The sequence below is a fragment of the Marmota monax genome, unplaced genomic scaffold (genome assembly GCF_021218885.2).
Source record: "Marmota monax isolate L192 unplaced genomic scaffold, Marmota_monax_Labrador192_F-V1.1 WCK01_AAM20220418_F8-fsc00077, whole genome shotgun sequence".
Lineage (NCBI taxonomy): Eukaryota > Metazoa > Chordata > Mammalia > Rodentia > Sciuridae > Marmota > Marmota monax.
Window position 1 is genome coordinate 2,652,552 of NW_026694610.1, and position 18,789 is coordinate 2,671,340.

The window sequence follows — 18,789 nt, forward strand, 5'->3', positions numbered from 1 at the left end:
ACTTCAAGTTTTTCTAAAAGAAAATGTTATAGTTGCAATGAAAGACCTATCTAACCAACTTTTTCTGCTCCCAACCTCTCAAGAATTATACAGGTGTATATCATTCTTATGCACATATTTCTACATTTGTTAATATGTATCCATAGACAGGTATAACATTAGTTTGTGTGTCTTGAAAAGTTATATCCAATGATACATTTTTTTTAGAATATGTGTCTATTCTTTAGAAATATGTTTTTCTTATTTACTGTTGATTTTGAACTTTAGCTTTGTTGATACATGTTCATTTTAAATGCTGTATACTACTACATTGTTTGGATAATTGGGTTAAGCTTCATTTAGAAGTACAAATAATTTTTCCCAGAAGCATTGATTGAGTCCCTGAATCCACACATTTTCACACTTGCTAAATTTTAACATTTTTGCCAGTATGATGAGGGTGAAATGTATCTTAAGATATTTAGATTAAGTATCGAAGAATGTGGAAGAATTTATATGGGTGAAGGGAACTTAACAATACTAGGAAGATAAGGTGAAATTTATTTTGCAGTTAACAAAACCTCAAGCTTTTAAAACTGTAGTCCACCGTCAGAAATATTTTATGTTGTGACTATTTACTTTTGAAATAGAGGAAAACAGGAAACAGGTTAGCCGAGTTACATAGTGTATTTTATTTTCTGTATAATCAGAATGCTAACTGTAATTGTAACCAGCTTAAAATTCATTGTAAGGGTAGCTTGAAAAATCATTGCTCAGGAGTGAGCATATTGAGGCCAGCAGGTAGGCTGGACATGATAAGATGTGAGCTGTCATACTAAGGAGCTAGCTTTCTCTTCTAGTTGGTTTCAAACCTTTTTAACAGTGGAATACCATCCTTGCTCAGACTCTTTGTATTTTCCCACTGGAATGAGGGCATGGGGGCCAATTTTTCTATGACTTCAGCATTTTGGGAATAGTATGAAAACAGACTTCTGATGGTTGGGGGATTGTATTAGTCTAAGACATTGAAGGAGAGACTATTTTAGAAAAACTGAAGACAAGCTTTTGTATTAGCCCTGATAAGAGTTGAACTGCAGTAGTGCCAGTATGCACGTACTGGACACACTTTGGAAAAACAGTTTATGGGAATAATTATTGGACTTCCATCACTGCCTGGCTGTGCAGATTAAGTGGGAGAGAAGAATTAAGGTTTATTCTGTTTACTAAATTAACTGACGTATAATGCCCAGAAGAGCAGAATTATAGGGGGAGATATGTAATCAAGTTTAGATCTTTTGGGGGAGATGTATTTGAACTACCTGTGGGTGAATGTAAAGATAGGCATTTGAAAATTCGAGCCTGTAGCTCAAGAGAGAGACTTGGCGGGGGCTGGGGTTACAGCCGAGTCATAGAGCGCTTGCCTAGCACAAGTGAAGCCCTGGGTTCAATTTCTCAGCATCATATTAAAAAATAAATAAAGTTATTGTGTCCATCTACAACTAAAAAGAAAAATAAATAAAAATTAAAAGAGAAAGACTTAGGCTGACAAGATAAATTTTAAAGTCGCTAACTTTTATAGTACTTGGTAGGTCAAATCCCTGGAGTGGGGAGATAAGGATACCATAGATGGAGCAATACCAAGTATAAGAGAGGAAGTAAACAGAATTAACAAAAGGAACACTGAAGTAGAGAACAATAGGGGAAGTAAAGGTGAGAGTCTGGGAAAAAGAGTAAGTGAATAGAAATCATCCAAGGTAAATATCAGATATATCTAAAAAAAAATCTGTAGGGGTCAGTGCACTAGGCCTGAACATAATAGGTGAATATTGGATTTACTAATTCTTAATTAGGCAATTTTTAGTAATACCGAGTCTACCACTTGGTTAAGTGTGTATGACTTTAAGGATACTTAAATTATTCAGAGTGCATTTATTTAAGCTCTTATCTCAAAAGTTTGCATCTCAGATGTATTAAATTTAAGAAGACAGAACTTCTTCCCTTATTGAGCTTTCATAGAAATTGCTTGAAGTACAAAATAGTAACACTCAAATGAGTGGTAAACCAAGTTTTAAAATTTGTAATTGTAATGTGTTTGTTTGGATTAAGTAAAAAATGTTGGTGATAATTTAATGAAAGTGTCACAGACCACTTAGAAAATTATAAAACTGTAACATCTGACCTTAAAATGTGCAAAGTCTGGCTTTTTGGCAGTTTTTATAGGAGAAAATGTTGCTTACTACTGAAATGTATTCGTCTATAGATATTTTAGATGCACCTTTTTATTGTTTTGAGAAATACGTGACAGTAGGGTGTATTTTGACATATTACAAGGAGTGCAACCTATTCCACTTAGGATCCCATTCTTGTGGTTGTACATGATGTGGAGTTATACTGGCCGTATATTCATATTTGAGCATAGGAGAGTTGTGTCTGATTCATTCTACTGTCTTCCTATTCCCCCCATTTCCACTCCGTTCCCTTCATTACCCTTTGTCTAGTCCAATGAACTTTATACTTCTCCTCCTTACCCTCCCTTGTTATGGATTAGAATCCATATATCAGAGAGAACATTTGGCCTTTGGTTATTTGGGATTGGCTTATTTCATTAGTATGATATTCTCCAGTTCCATTCATTCACTGGCAAATGCCACAATTTCATTCTTCTTTATGGCTGAGTAATATTCCATTGTGTGTATATACCATATGTTATTTATCCATTTAGATGCACCTTTAAGTGTCTTTATATTCATTATTTTTAATGGAGAGAAGGATTAACAAGTTTTGAAAAAATTATTTGGCTACTAATGTGGAACATTGCAGAGATCAGAATGCATTCTACATTTCTTCTCTAACCTTTTGTAAAACATTTTATAAGAATTCATGTTCTCATTTTTTTATGACTAAGATGTTTAAAATTGTTATTTTTAGAAATAGTAAAATTTTTACCAGTTTTTTGCATATTATACAAATGTAAGAGCCAGTTGAATAGTACGTTAAAACTTTGTAGTTGATGCTGTTTAAGTGATTTTCTTAAATGCTTTCTCACTTATCTGCCTAGATTACTTTTGTGTGTGTGTGTGTGTGTGTGTGTGTGTGTGTGTGTGTGGTGCTAGGGCCTTGTGTGTGGGAGGCAAACACTCTACCAACTAAGCTATATACCCAACCCCCTAGATTACTTCTTGTTAATAAAGTTCAGTCAGCCATCCAGCTGGAGCTTTAAGGAAAATAAGTAATACAAAGACCTGTATTTGCTAAATGAATGTTGAACATGATTTATTAGAGAATTAGTTTACAAGAAGAAGTTTGAGTGGGAATAAGAATTTATGAAATGACATTTCTGCTCCAATGCTGAGTATTCTGATACTAAGTGAACTTCATATTTAGACTTGGAATTTAAGAAATTTTAGTGTTGCTAGCAATCATAGAAAAGTTGAAGTTTTTGTTCTCAAAGATTTTTTCCCCCTCAAACTAGATTTTTCACTATCTTAAGCCACTTAATCAGCTGCTGAGTTTCTGAATTTCCTGGAGCCTCCTGAGGACAAGGAAGTGAATTCATACATTTCTAAACAACAAAATAGAATTTACAGGGCTAAGGTTTATATAGTCCAAACCCAAAATTGTAACATATCAAAAATTTGGATGGGGAATTGCAGTTTAAGCTACCCTTAAAAGTTTTATTTGTAGCAGGTCAGAAGCAGTCAATTTGACAAAATGTTGTAATAGACTTATTGTGTGTTTGTATTCATTCTTGAAGTCCTTGGCAACTTTCAGTGCTCCATTTAAAATACATTTGATCGAACTCAACTAATTCTTAAATGAACACAGGGGAAAAAAAGAACACTGTAGTCAGTATATTGAATACATATAATTTTAGAGCTTAATTCTACATAAAGTGTTCACTGTAAAGTGATCGTGAAAAGCAATTCCTGTAACAAAATAATGTACTACAATAACTAATCTTCCTGTGTTCCCTCTTGACCTGTTTTGCACACTTTTGTCACTTAGCTGAGTTATTTTCTACGGCATCTGCCTGTGTCCTATTCTGCTTTTCTGAAACGTGTCCTAAGCAATCCCACTCCCAAAGCTGAAACATGCACGAACGAATGAATCTATTCAATAAATACTTACTTGTCCAGCACCTAGGCGCTGAGGGTACAGTGGTGAACAATATAAGATCACTGCTCTCCTGGTATTTACATACTAGGAAGGGGAGACGAAGAGATTTAAAAAAAATACCCAAGATAATCTTAGGTGTGATAAATGCTTTTAAGGAAGCTAACAGGTTTGGAATGGATTAATTGGCAGTGGTGGCTATTGTAGCTGAGACTGCAGCACCAATAGCTACTGTCCTCACAACCCAAAGTAGAGAAGAGCCAGGATTGTGCTGGGGGATAGAGAACATTCCAGCAAGCAAAGAAGAAACAGCTTTGTGAGAATAAGCCAATGAGACTAGAATGTAGGGAATGAAAAGAGAAAATGAGGTAGGAGAAGGGAGCAGAAGTCAGATCAGCTAGTCCTTGGATAGTCAAGACACCTCCATATCTCTTGGCATTAAGCTGAGAGTGAGACATGCATGGTATGCTACAGGGGCCAAGAGTAGAAGTAGAAGTCGGGAGCCCTGACTAGAGGCTTGTGTAGTGATTCAAATGTGAGATCATGAGAAGTGGTGGTGAGGAGGAAAGATGTACATGTATCAGACCTAGGATTTAGTACTGGATGTGAGAATAAGGGGGGAAAGGATGATTTTTGGCTTAAGTCTTATGTGGAGAATCCTTCAGGTAGAAAATGAAAGGTTTGATGTTGAACATGTTAATCTGAGATGCCTATTAGACATCTTAAGAAAGATGTCAAACAGATAGTTGGATAAATCATGTTGAACCCTAAAGGTTAGGGATAGCAGTTTGGAATCATCTGTACAACATACAGGTTTCTTTTAAAACCTTGAAAGTAGCGATCACAGGAAAAGAGAAAAGAAAGACACTTCAGTCTGTACTTTTGGGAGGTAGGTAGTCCAATTTTGGTCAATCAATCCATGGCTGAGTAATGACAGCAGTAGTCTGAATATTAATGCTTTGTTCATCCATAATTAGAAATTCTTCTCTAAGAATAGTTTTTCAAACCTGATTTATTGATTAAAGTAGATGAAGGATTATCCAGTTATTACCTTGTCATACTTCCCTTCTAAAATAACATTTTGACATTGATTGGCTCTAAATATAATGAGGTTTATGGATAGGCAATAAATTCTTGAACAAACTCTCTAATCTACTGAGAATTGTCATCTATGTATTTTCACAGTAGCCAAATGTTTCTTTAGCTCCTTTTTTTGAGGAATATATGTTATCCTTAGATTATAAAGTGAGGACCAAACTATTTTAATACTCTTAGTATTTGTAGGCAAAAGACTGGAAACACAGGTAACAAAGTATTAACACAAATTATCCCAGAGTAATAAGGTTATTTTAAAATTTTCTTTATGCATCCTCCATATTGTTAATGTTATGTTTATAACTTTAAAAAAGTAAAATGAAAGGGGGACGAGATGGCACACAGGAGGCTGAGGCAGTAAGATCACAAATTTGAGGCCAGCCTAGGCAAGTTGCTGAGACCCTGTCCAGAACAGGAAGGACTGGGATTTGGCGTAGTGCTTATCTGGCATGTGTAAGGCCCAGGGTTCAATCCCTGACAATCCCTCTCCCTCCTCAAAAAGGAAAAGAAAACAAATACTCATTAAGATTATTGTTTAAAATTTGCTTTTACCTTATATGTTATTTAGTAAATAGTATAGTGATTTAAAATAAAGTAAAACACTTAAGATTTTATATTGGATAAGTACTTGAAAAGTTGATTCTGTACCATAAAGAAAGTTATAAAGGAATTTGGAAGAGGGAAGAAAAATAACATGCTTTTGAATTCTACTAGCATTTACTCCAATGTACAGATTTTCTACTTGATTAAAATGGATGTTCATTGAGGATATTTCTGAGCTTCTCTCAACATTTTACTCTGTGGATTCTTTAGAAGACATATACTTTAAAAGGGAACTATTAATGGTAAGATAGTTATACGGTACTACTACAACCAATTAGGAAAAATAAATGTTGAAGGATATGTGACTGTAAGTTAAAAAATCCTTTCTCAGGGGGCTAATCAACTCTGTGTAAATTGTGTAGGGTAAATTTCAAATACAGTTCATAAGTCTGAACACAAGAATAGTAAATCCAAGTGGAATAAAGGTCATCTTAAGTGCCTCTAACAATATTAGTTTGTCTTTGGTCTTCAGGTAATATAGTAAAAAGAAACTATAAGTAATACAGTAAAAAGAAACACTCAAACAAAAAAACCCGTTAAACTTTAAAACTTGCAGTTTTGATATCCTGTTTAAACTTAATGCTATATTTGATATTCAAACTAAATTAAGCTTGTCTGAAATCTGACTTTCTAGTTCAATTTGACCTTGTAGGTTTCACAGATAGTCATTAAAATATACCTATAAGAAAATTCTATATAGGTCTTTTAAAAGATGTAATATTATAACATCATATATAATAAATAGTAAAACAACATTTCTTATATTTTGATATAGCTTGCATTGAAAGGCTCTAGCTACAGTGGACTACTTGAACGACATCATATTCACACCAAAAATGTAGAACATATTATAGATAGTTTACGGTAAGTCTGTGGGATGGGGTCATGGGTGGGCTTTTATGTTTAAGACTTGGAATTTTTTATTTTGTACTAGTAGCTAATCCTTAAATTTTTAGTAAAGACTGTTATGATAAAATAATTTTTTAGAATATTATGTTGAGATTAATGGACCTGATTTTATAGCTTTCTGAAAGTAAATTTTTATTGTACTCTGAAAATTTCATAGGAATTTTCAGTTATTTGGTCTGCCACAGAAGTGCCTTTAATGCAAAGAGTTAATTCAATACACAGCAGGCTACAATTGTATATATATAATGTTTTATTTCTTAAAGAAGAATTGTAGATTATATGGTGTTTATTATAATATTCTTTTGAGTGTTTGAAAATTATTAAGAAATAAGTTAACCTGGGACTAAATGTAGTCATTAAATGTTTATGTGTGTACTAGAGAATCAGTATGAGAACATGAAAATTGCAAAGTATTTTATTCTCTGTTTTAGTGTCTGCCACTCAGTGAAATGTGTTGAATTTCAAATAACAGCTATTAGGTTTTATAAAAAATTGTCTAGTTTTAGTCTTTTGAACCATTTTTGTATCAATACATTTTAGTCTCAGAAGGAGTAGAGAAAATGAGATGAAATTCTGATTGATCAGTACTGTTGTTAGTTATAAAGAATGTTTTTAAAGCACTTTGGAGACTCTGGTGATACCTTTTAGTTTATTCATTTGCCTCCTGACTTATCATAGTTAATTGGCTATTGTTATTAAATGAAAAGAAATTGTATAAAGCTACACATGGATTTGCTTATGCAACATAAAATTATTTTATGTCTCTTTTGCCTCTGAGAAAACCTACTCATTTTATATGTTATCAATGAAAATTTTATAAAACCTTTACTTTTTTATCTTAGGAAAGAAGGAATTGAGGTTCGTCTGGTAAAGAGGAGAGAATATGATGAAGAGACTGTTCGGTGGGCAGATGCAGTCATAGCTGCAGGAGGTAACTGTCTTATAGAAATAAAGATGTTGGATTGTGGAAACGTTCTTTAATACATGTTATTTCCAAATATGTTTTCATATAGCTATTTTCAAGACTTTGGAGTCCTACCGTAAGACAAATTGTTTTTTTGTTTTTTTTTTTTGAGAGAGAGAGAATTTTTTAATATTTATTTTTTAGTTTCGGTGGACACAACATCTTTATTTTATTTTTATGTGGTGCTGAGGATCAAACCCAACGCCCCGCGTATGCTAGGCGAGCGCGCTACCGCTTGAGCCATATCCGCAGCCTCCCCCCCCCTTTTTTTTAAGGATAAGTTTTAAAACAGGCAAGTTTTATTTATTTATTTATTTATTTTTGTGGTACTGGGGAATGAACCCAGGAATGCTCTACCATTGAGATATCCCTAGCCCTCTTTATTTCTTACTTTTGAGACAGAGTTTTACTAAGTTGATGAGGCTGTTCTTGAAGTTGAAATCTTCCTGCCTCCTCAAGTGTCCTGAGTTGCTGGGATTATAGGTGTGTGCCACCATGCCTGAAGAAACATCTCTGTTTTATACAATATTCCATATTTATAATTAATGATCTTACTGTGAGGTTTCACCTATGTATTTCTGTGTGTATGTTTAAAGTGTGCTTTTAACTTCAAATATAATTCAGAGGATTAGTTCTAATTGTATTTTGGTTTATGCTAGTCTTTAAAAAAAGAAAAAATGAAGTTGATAGTGTAGTGAAACTAGATAAATTCTGTCCCTTTTTGGCTCCAATATACTTACACTAATTTTTTTTCCCTGAACTGTATTATTGTTACTGACCATCCATTCTAAACCTTTACATTGACAATAGTTGTTAGAAGACTCTAAAGTTGGACACTTCATGTGTTCTCACTAAAATAATTTGTGAATTTGGACTGGTGTTATAGGAGGAGGAAAGATAAATTTTGGGATTGGAGCAGTGGTTCCCAACTGGGTAGACATGTTGCTAAACATTCTGTATGCACAGGACAGCCCAGCAGCAAAGAATTTTTCTGCTTACCATGTCAGTTTTGCTACCTTTGAAATTCAGAATTACAGTGGTGGGGATAATAACATAGGTAGAGGAGGTAGAAAGGAAGAGGGGGAGGCTCTGGCAGTCAACATGGTAGGATGTGATTGTTAAAACAAAGGTGGTCATTTTGAAAATGATGTAAAAAAACAGGTTGTAAAACATAGGTCTGGTTATGTCTTTTGTCACAGGTGATGGCACAATGCTTCTGGCAGCAAGTAAAGTCTTGGATAGACTGAAACCAGTTATAGGGGTAAACACTGATCCAGAACGGTAAGGAAGAACAGGTTCTTTTTGCATTTTGTTTGTGGTTTTTTTTTTTTTTTTCTTTTCAAGTTATATATACAGATAATTCTATGTTTTTTTATATAGTATGTATGAGAAATCTTAAAATTAGCAAACTACTTTTTATTTACTGTAGTCATACTGTTAGGCTCTGTTAGAGGAATTTTACTGTGGTACATGATATTTAAATAGAAGCATCAGCATTTCTGGCTACCATGAACATTAGAACCATGTTCCAAAACAGTGATAAAAATTTGGCATATAGAATGATTCACCGTCTTTACTAGGGTTGTCTGTTATGTGGTTTTTCAAGGACAGATCTAATTATTGCTCAGACAGAGAAATACATATGCATCTCTCTGGTGTTGGTGTTAATTGTGTTATGGGATGGACTAGTCCTCATATTTAGCTTTTTAGGTTGTTTGAGAGTAGGATCTGTGGTAGAATAGACCTGAGCTCTTGAACAAGTGTATGTTGGGACTTTTGATATGTGCTGAAGAGGGATAAGTTAATAATATTCCATCTTCTGTCCTTCCTAATTATTACATTCCTAATTATGCTGATGGTTCTGATTTACTTCAAGAATAGACCTATCCAAACACTATTGTGTTTATTTAATTTTTTTTCTTTCCCAGCTTCACTGGTATTTAACCTTATTTTATTCCAGTCATTCACAGCCATTACCATACCTGGACTTTATGATCATTTGGAATTTTCCCTTCTTTACAATCCACTCTGAACATAGTCTCCTACCTTAACAGCAGTTTTATTCCCTTATCCCAGTAAATCCGCCCTTTGAATGAGTGCTTAGCCTCCCTTGTTTTCTTCATTTAATTCTTCACTTTATTTACTTTCTTGACAGTTTCTTAAATATTTTTATTCATTCCTAGATCAGTCTGTTATATTCTTTCTACTACTATAATAGGGTTGGAAAGATATCTGGGGAAAGAGATCATAGAAACGTGGGCACTTCCAAGTTGAAGTCTTCAGGGCTTAGAACAGGATCCTTAGAGTTGCCTGTACAGGCAGCCCTGGTCATCTCTCTTTCCCATTTCCTGTGGTGGCTACTTTAAGATTGGCTCCTCAGCTTTTCAATACTGCTCTTATCCCTTTCCTTCCTTCCTTCCTTCCTTCCTTCCTTCCTTCCTTCCTTCCTTCCTTCCTTCCTTCAATAAGACTCTCTTTTCTCACACAAGAAATGAAACTTCCTAATTTTTCTCAGGGGAAAAAAAATCTTGTTCTATGATTTGTTCCTTTTTTCCCCTCTTCTTTTGCATCTACTTTCTCTTAGCCTTAAATCTCTTAGCCAGACTTCTATTTATTCAAGAAAATTTCTCTGTTGTTTATTATCCCATCTCCTTCCCTTTAGCCCCTAGCTTTTTATCTCTGCTTCCTCACTGCCCAATTATTTCTAAATCTTTGCAGTTTTTTTTTCTGAATTTTCCCCTGACTAGTTCATTGATGATGCGTTTGCCTTACATCTCAGTGGCTTCCTAGTTACTGAGTTTACTGGACATTTTAGTCCTTTTCTTACTAGATTCCTGGAAAGTTTGTAGTGTTGACTGTACATTTGCTGCATGTGTACTTCATTGGTGTTTATGATGTGCTTTCTTCTCTATGACTACTTCTTTGTGTCTTTTGAAGGATTTTACTTTTTGGTCACTGCTTAATTACTGTTGTGCTCTGGACCATTTTTTTTTTACTCCTTCATTCTCTATACCATCTTCTTTCTTCCATTCTCATCCTTAGTCTCTTCTTGCTGCAGCTAGCAATGATATTATGTGACTTCTGTACTCAGAGTATTATGGTGATCTTCCTTCTAATTCAGAATAGAATTTAATTCTTTGGTGAGGCTGGCTTGGCCAACTCATTCTGCTTTTCCTAGGAAGTTTCTAATTTTAGCTCTGAAAGTGTTGTATCCCAGGAAATTGTCAGTCCCAGGCAAACTGGGGGACAGTTGATCACAGTGACTCTACATTATCTGGCTCTATATTATCTGGCTCCTTTCTGTACTCTTTCTCTTCTATTATTTTTCCCTTTTTTCATGATATTCTATTTTCATGTATTGAAAATGCAGCATATCAGGGATGGGGTTGTAGCTCAGTGGTAGAGTGCTTGCTTAGCACACATGAGGCACTGGGTTTCGATCCTCAGCACCACATAAAAATAAATAAATAAAATAAAGGTATTGGATCCATCTACAACTAAAAAAAAAAAAGAAATTAAAACAAAAACAAAAGAAAATGCAGCCTATCTACAAATGATTTCTCCTTTTCTCTTTGTCATGCTTGATGAATGGAATCATCACATATGCCCGAGTCACATATATGACTACTTCTCCTTCACTGTATCATCAAATTGATTCTAAGTTTAAGGAATCTTATTCTTGAGTCCATGCCTGGTTGTCCTAGGGCTGCCACTAAGCATAGCTTAAATCATTCCAATAACTCTCAATCTCTCACCTTCCAACCCATCTTTTACACTTTGCCATCTTCTGAAATGTAAATCTGATTATATCCATTTCTTCTGTGTTAGCTCTTTGTTGCTGTGACAAAATTACCTGATAGAACAAGAGTAAGAAAGTTTATTTGGGTTTACAGTTTCAGAGGTTCAGTCCATGGTTGGCCAATTTCATTGCTTTGGTCCTGAGGTGAGGCAGAACATCACACGGAAGCAGAGAGAGGTATTAGGGACAAAATATGAATTCCAAAAACCTGCCCCCAGTGATCTGCTGCTTCTGGCCATGACCCACCTGCCTACACCTACAGTTACTACCCGGTTAGTTCATTCAAATTATTAATCCATCAAATGGATTCATCTATTGATTAGGTTATAGCTTTCATTTCATCTTCATTAACACAGGAGCATTAATACAGGATCACCTCACATTCAAACCTTAATGAAAAGATTAATTCCTTAGTTAATATGTATGATCTTTCAACATCTGTTACTTATCTGCTTTTCTAGTTTCATCTATCCTCATATACTCACAGGCATTCTATTCTTAAGCTACAAAATTATATACACATATTGAAACCCTTCTGGGAACAGCCTAGGATTCTTCCTAAAGGCTTAGGACAAAATCTAACTGTATGAGTATCTGCTAATACCATGTATGGAGGCTCTGAGCTGCTCTTACTCTGGTGAGAAGCTTTGTTGATACATAAAATAGTGCATGATTTGAAAAGGTGAGACTTCTCCAGAATGCCTTTTTTTTTTTTTTGGTACCAGGGATTGAACCCAGCAGTGCTTAACCACTGAACCACATATCCAGGGACTTGCTAAGTTGCTTAGGGCTTCGCTGAATTGCTGAGGCAGCTTTGAACTTGTGATCCTCCTGCCTTAGCCTTCTGAGCTGCTGGGATTACAGACGTGTGCCACCACTGGTTGGAATGCTCATTTTGTATGTGTGTGCTTTTATATGTACCTCTGCCAGCCTATCCTTAGCCATTCCTTTAAGACTGAGTGTACAAATTCATTTCTATAGTTTTTGTTTATTCAAGACCAGTTCCTCTCTTGGGTTCTAACTGGAGTCTGTATCCAGAGAGCATTCCCTTTATATTGTTTTCTGTTTATCTCTTCTGTTAGACTATACATTTAGGACCTTGTATTTTAATTTCTATCATTAGCATAATTTTTTGTGTGGGGCAATAAACATTTGAAAAATGACTGATTAATTAAATGGTCTTAAGGAGCAGGGCTAGGACTTCAATCTAGCTGTGTAAATATTCCCTGAGTGTAAATAATTGAGATCATTAGTCCAATAATTAACTTTTGATTGCCTTCAGGGTTGATATCTGGGATTTAGAATTTCTTAATAGCCTATTTGTATCATTAAGGTATGAGATACTTTAGTAATCATATTTTACAGTTTGTTGAACTATATTTTTCTTTAAAGAGCTGACTTAATATTCATAAACTTGTGGGGATTTTGAAACTGGTAAACAGATTGTGCTAATATAGCTATTTTCTCCCTAGAATAGCAGATTTCAAAAATTGTTTTCTCTTCTTGACACTAGGGGAATATGTTAGGCCTCCTGACATAACATATTGTTATTTAATTCAGATTGTCTCAAATTCAGGTTTTTTCTATATTATTTATGAAATGTTACATAACAAATCACTTGCAAACCTAGTGGCCTTAAACAATTATTTATTATTTCTTGTGTTCCCTTTGTATCAGGAATTCAGGAGGAGGTTGGCTGGGTAGTTTGGGGTTGGGGGTCTCTCCTGAGGTCATAGTCAGACATCAGCTTGGCTGCAGGCATCTGAAGGCTTCACTTGGTATGGAGCATCCACTTCCAAGATGGTTCACACACTTAGACTCATTCATCTAAATTAGATGTGATTTCAGTCTGTCTTCTGTATTCTTTAACTACTCTACTGAGCTTAGTAAATAATGAACATTTGAGTGATTAATATTGAAAATGAGTAGAGGACAAGCGGTAGCCAGCCTCTGGGTATTTATATTCTCTGTGTCCTCTCTCCCTCTGTTTTCAATCAGGGCTGGTCTATCGGACCAACAAAATATGGTTTGACAATGTGAGGATTACAAGGCCAGTCATAAATGGTATATTGCAACTTCTGTATTATTTTTTTGGATTGCTCATGCTGGGGTAAGTCAGTTATATGATGTGAGGTCACTCAAGCAGCCCTTTGGAGAGCCTCTCAAGGAGAGAAATCAAGGCCTCCTGCCAACAGCCAGCAGCAGTTTGCCAACATTGAGCAACCTGAAAGTGGATCTGATAGCTCATGTCAAGCCCTCAGAAACTTGCAGTCCTGATTGAGATGTGACTATAATCTCATGAGAGATCTTCTCTCTACAGTGTTTCAGACTTGCAGTTGACCTCAGGTATTGTTCTAACAAATGATTGTTGAGACCTTTTATATACTTAACACTGTGTGAAGTATTACAGTGAATTAAAAATTTTAAAAACTTAGACCCTGTCTTTTCTTAACTTCAGTGTTGACCCTCTTAGATGAAGGAACTGACTAGTCACAACTTGGCAAAACCTTTTGTCTCCTCACTTTATGTTTATAAATTAATTTAAATTTGTTGTCACGAGTTTATTTTGCCAAGCCTACCTTCAGTCATTCCTTCAAGATCAAAGCAGCATACAAATGATGATGTGTTGTCTTGCTGGACTTTATTGGGGGCCATATGGTCTCATTTTCCTGTAGCAACTTACAGGGAATCTTAACCACTTTGAAATTTGCAATTTGTTTTCTTCTTCAATCTATGAATTTGTTGAAGTTCATTCTTATATATTTTTTTAAATAAATGAAAATTGAATTAAACTTTCTTAGTTCTGTTTTTATTTAAGAATATCTTAAATGACATTTAAAAAGGGATTATGGTTCAAAATGCTTTTGTATAAATAGTTCCTCAGAATAACCTTTCATGATTGATGGTTTTATCATGATTTTAGAAATAAGGATATTGATACTAAAGTGGTTGTCCAAAGGTAATAGTTAAAAAATTTAAAGGTAAAATGAAAATATCACTAAACTATTAGATAACAGAGTAGTTAATAGTAGATTTGCTCTTATTTTTAGTTTCACCATAATGTGGGAACTTTATATTTTGACATTAAAACTGATGTCAACTACTATTTCCATTCTTGTTGAAAGTACAGACAGTTCTGTGGCAAAAAATGAAGTATAGAGTAGAATTTTAAAAATTTTCAAATTGATTTTTGTAGTTTAGTGATACTTTTTGAATTTTTTTCCTTCACCTTTTTTCTTCTCCCCTTTACACCACCCTAAAATCCTCTTTTAATATAAAGGTCAGAGGGTCACTTATGTCTGCCTGTTCGATATACACATTCCTTCCCAGAAGCCTTACAGAAGTTCTATCGTGGTGAGTTCAGGTAGGAATTTTTTTACTATTGTTTTTATATTTAATAAGTATGTACTTTTAGTAATGATGTTTTTTAAATGGAACAAGTCAGATATTTGGATTATTTCATAGTTATAGCAGTAGCCATAAAATGTAATATATCACCTGAGTCATGAACAGATCAGACTTACCTTCCCCTAGTCCACTTGGAATCCTGTAAAAGAACCTTGACAAATGTTACTTGGCCTTAAATACAAGTAGAATTTTTTCTTTTTCAGTGTGATAGAGACCTGTCTCTACTTTCTTAACCTTATAATATGTTTTTAGCAGTTTAATAGAAAAATGGTTAAAACTGTTTGTTAAAATTGAAGGTTCAAATTTTGAGATTTTGTATTTTTTATATTTACTTTTTATCCAGTAACGAACGTAGGGTTGGATTTTTAATCCAGCAGTGCTGAGATTCCTGGTATCTCTGTCTTACATATTATGTGTTTCTTGGGAAGCAGAGAGGGGATTTTAAAAAGTTTCTTTTTACTTCATGTGTTCATAAAAAGAGGCTAGTGGATACAGAACCTGAGATAGGGTTAGCTGGTTATATATGAGATAGGGAAAGCCAAGTTGGACTACTTTTTTGTAGTTTGAAGAAACTTTTTCCCTATGTATTTACAAAATTGTTTTAACTTTTTTTAAAAAAATGTTTTTATTTTGACACATAGTAATTGTACATATTTATAGGATATAATGTTACATTTTGATGTATGTATATAACGTATAATGATCAGATCAGGGTAATTGGCATATTTATCACCTCAGACATTTATTATTTCTTTGCATTGAGAACATTCAAAATCCTTTCTACTAGATATTTTTAAATATTCAATTAATGTCAACTATAGTCATCCTTTTGTGTTATAGAACAAAAGTTATTCTTCCTACTCAACTGCACTCCAAAATCTTGACTTTTCTAGAATCACCACTTTATTATCATTGATTTCAGTTTCTAGGTTATTTCAGAAATTTGATACCTATAGAAATTACTATAACTCCCCAAGTGGGAATATACTTTTGTATGCTTACCCAGCAGAATCTGTCCTATTGGTTTTGAAATCAATTAAACACAATTCCTTTTTTCTTTACTTTTACCAAAAGCATCATATAAGACTTTAGTGTAACATTACATTTGTTACTTTTTAATCTTTTTCCTTTTATTGCCTTAAAAATACCATCATTATGAAATTTTGGGGGAATATAATACAACCACCTTAACATGATACTTTTTTGATTTTAGAATACTTTTTTCTTGTATAATACTTTTTGCTGAGGAAAATATAAGACTATGTCTAGCTCAGTTGTCCAGGACTTAATGGATTCCTGATAAAAGGGTTTCATTTTAGTTCAAATTACTTGGAAGATTTTGTATGAATATATTAGGTATTTCCATTATAACTTAAAAGAAAAATAAACATCCGAATCTGTCTTTGAATAGGAACCTGGATTTTAGGTGTTTCTGGTATAATTTATCATAGAATAGCCTGTTTTGAATATGCATTTTTACTTTTTAAATTTATTATTTTGTCTAATCCTTAGTGTAGTGTATTCTATTTTAGCCTAACTTTCTTTTCTTTACTCTTCTAAGGTGGTTATGGAGGCAGCGTATCAGGTTATACCTTGAAGGGACTGGCATAAACCCCATTCCTGTGGATCTTCATGAACAGCAACTAAGTCTGAATCAGCATAGCAGAGCCTTCAACATTGAAAGAGTTGATGATGAAAGTAGGTAGATTGGAAATAAGAATCAGCGTTTAGGGCAATATTTAACTTCTGGTTCTTTTGACTTCTAATTCTATGGGGTATAATTTATAGTTAACTTAGTGCCCCTGACAATATTTAAGGAAGTACAGTGAAGTCCTTCTGCTGTAAAATTTATTGTAATTAAAATCCAGAGTAAGAAATATAGCATATTTCTAGAGAAAATGTTTTCTGGAACAGGTTTAAAAACTAGATCAGGGAAAGATTATGAAATACCTAAATGAATAGTTGATATTTAAGGGAAGATCTTTGGACTAATCTGGAGAAAATTTCATATTATACCTTAAGGTACATTTACCATAGTTACTGTTATTATTAAATAAAACCTTTTAGCTCAGCACAGGGGCTCAAGCCTGTAATCCCTGTATTTGGGAGGCTGAGACATGAGGATTACAAGTTCAAAGCCAGCCCAGCAATTGGAGGCCCTAAGCAACTTAGCAAGACCCTGTCTCAAAATAAAAAAAGGGGCTGGGGACACGGCTCAGTCATTAAGTGCCCCTGGGTTCAATTGCTGTACCTAAACAAAATAAAACCACACTTTTTGTTGGGAAAATTTGCATTCCAGTTTTAAGATTTGCATTTGAAGTATTTTAAGGAGAATATAAAGGGAAGGTAATTTGTACCTTTTTTATATAAGGGTTAAGGTGAATTCTCAATTGTGAGCTAATTTATGGATTATTATTTAGCTAAATTTTTCTAGTTTTCCAGAAATTGTAAGATTCTCCTGGTGCAGGAAGATCCCAAGAGAAATATTTGTAGACTGTATAAAAAGATACTTTTTTTCCTCCAATGTTTCATTTTTCTGGGTAAACTTATCAGGAATCTATATTTTACTTTCTTGCTTTCTGTCTCTGCTCTGTCATGCTACCTGATGTTTATATCCTTTTTATTTTCTTTCAGAGCTTTTTCATGGTAGTTTATAGATTTATAGTCTAACAAGCTTGTAAAGTGTATAATTTTTGCTAGGTGTACTGGTTCACTCCTGTAATCCCAGTGACTTATTCTGAGGCAGGAGGATCCCAAGTTCCAGGCCAGCCTCAGCAATTTAGTGACTGTCTCAAAATGAAAAGATAAAAAGGACTGGGGATATAGCTTAGTGCCAAAACACCCCTGGGTTCAGTTGCCAGTAAGAGAAGGGAAAAAGTGATTTTTTTTTTTTCCCTCAAATAAAACCCCACTTGAATTTTAAGAAAATTTTAAAGAAATTATATCCTTGTGAATTCTTGCTATTGTTGTTAAAAACCATTAGTAACTATTAATATTTTAAAATCATAGATATTTTACTTTTCACTCACTGAAAGAAGTTACTGCTGTATTCAAAAGATGGTGAATTGGCCCTTTTCATCAGTAGTCATTTAATTTTAAAAAATATGTACACTGATATACAGAGATTCACTACTTAGATACCCACCTCAGATTCAGTGGATTTAGTTTATAAACTAAGTAGTTCATATATAGAAACAAGTACATATAAATTTACGTCCAGGATGTTCACATCTGATTAATGGGAGTTGTACAAAAAGAAGAGAAAAAATGTTCAAAATAAAAAAAATAATACAAGAACTGGGTAATCCGAGCCAGTGGTTTGGGAAGCTGAGACAAGAGGATCGCAAGTTCAAGACCATCGTTAGCAACTTAGTGAGACCCTGTCTTCAAAATAAAAAATAAAAAGGACTGGGCATTGTAGCTCAGTGGTAAAGGGCCTCTGGGTTCAGTCCCTAATACCACCCCCTCAAAAAAAGAATTAAAAAAATTTTTTTTTTTAAAAAGTACATGACAATGTACCCTATAAATTAATAATTTAGTAATTTTCTTATTTTCTAGGCTGGTTGTACTAATTAGAGAGGTGAATTGTTTTGACAAACAATACCTGATATATTTGTGGATTAATGCAATATTTATTTATTTCTAGATCATTTTATTTCTAGATCAAACACTGAGAGGTGTTTAGGCAATCCAGGCTCCTTCCAAATTGTGCTTCCTGCTATATTCTAAGGCCTCTGAGTTTCTATTGTACCCTCTGTTTTTTTGTTGGGTGAAGAATCTAGGCAGGATGAAGGAGCTTAAGAAAGTTTTAAGAGCCAGGCCTTTTCATCACTTTGCCCATATTCCATTGGCCATTACCTGCTCAGGGCTCCAACCCAGTGTGAGCTGATGTGGAAATAAAATCTAGCAGTATGAGAAT

The 18,789-nt window shown here is 34.2% G+C and overlaps 1 protein-coding gene across 4 annotated transcripts in view; it reads left to right on the top strand.

Moving 5' to 3' along the window:
* Positions 1-18,789, top strand: part of Nadk2 (NAD kinase 2, mitochondrial) — a 46,735-nt gene that overhangs the window by 6,751 nt on the left and 21,195 nt on the right. For all 4 annotated transcript variants that reach the window (XM_046422347.2, XM_046422349.2, XM_046422346.2 and 1 more), the window contains exons 2-6: positions 6,566-6,654; positions 7,542-7,630; positions 8,863-8,944; positions 14,743-14,826; positions 16,432-16,568. In XM_046422347.2, the coding sequence (XP_046278303.1) occupies positions 6,566-6,654; positions 7,542-7,630; positions 8,863-8,944; positions 14,743-14,826; positions 16,432-16,568 (481 nt within the window). The remainder of the gene's footprint in view (positions 1-6,565; positions 6,655-7,541; positions 7,631-8,862; positions 8,945-14,742; positions 14,827-16,431; positions 16,569-18,789) is intronic.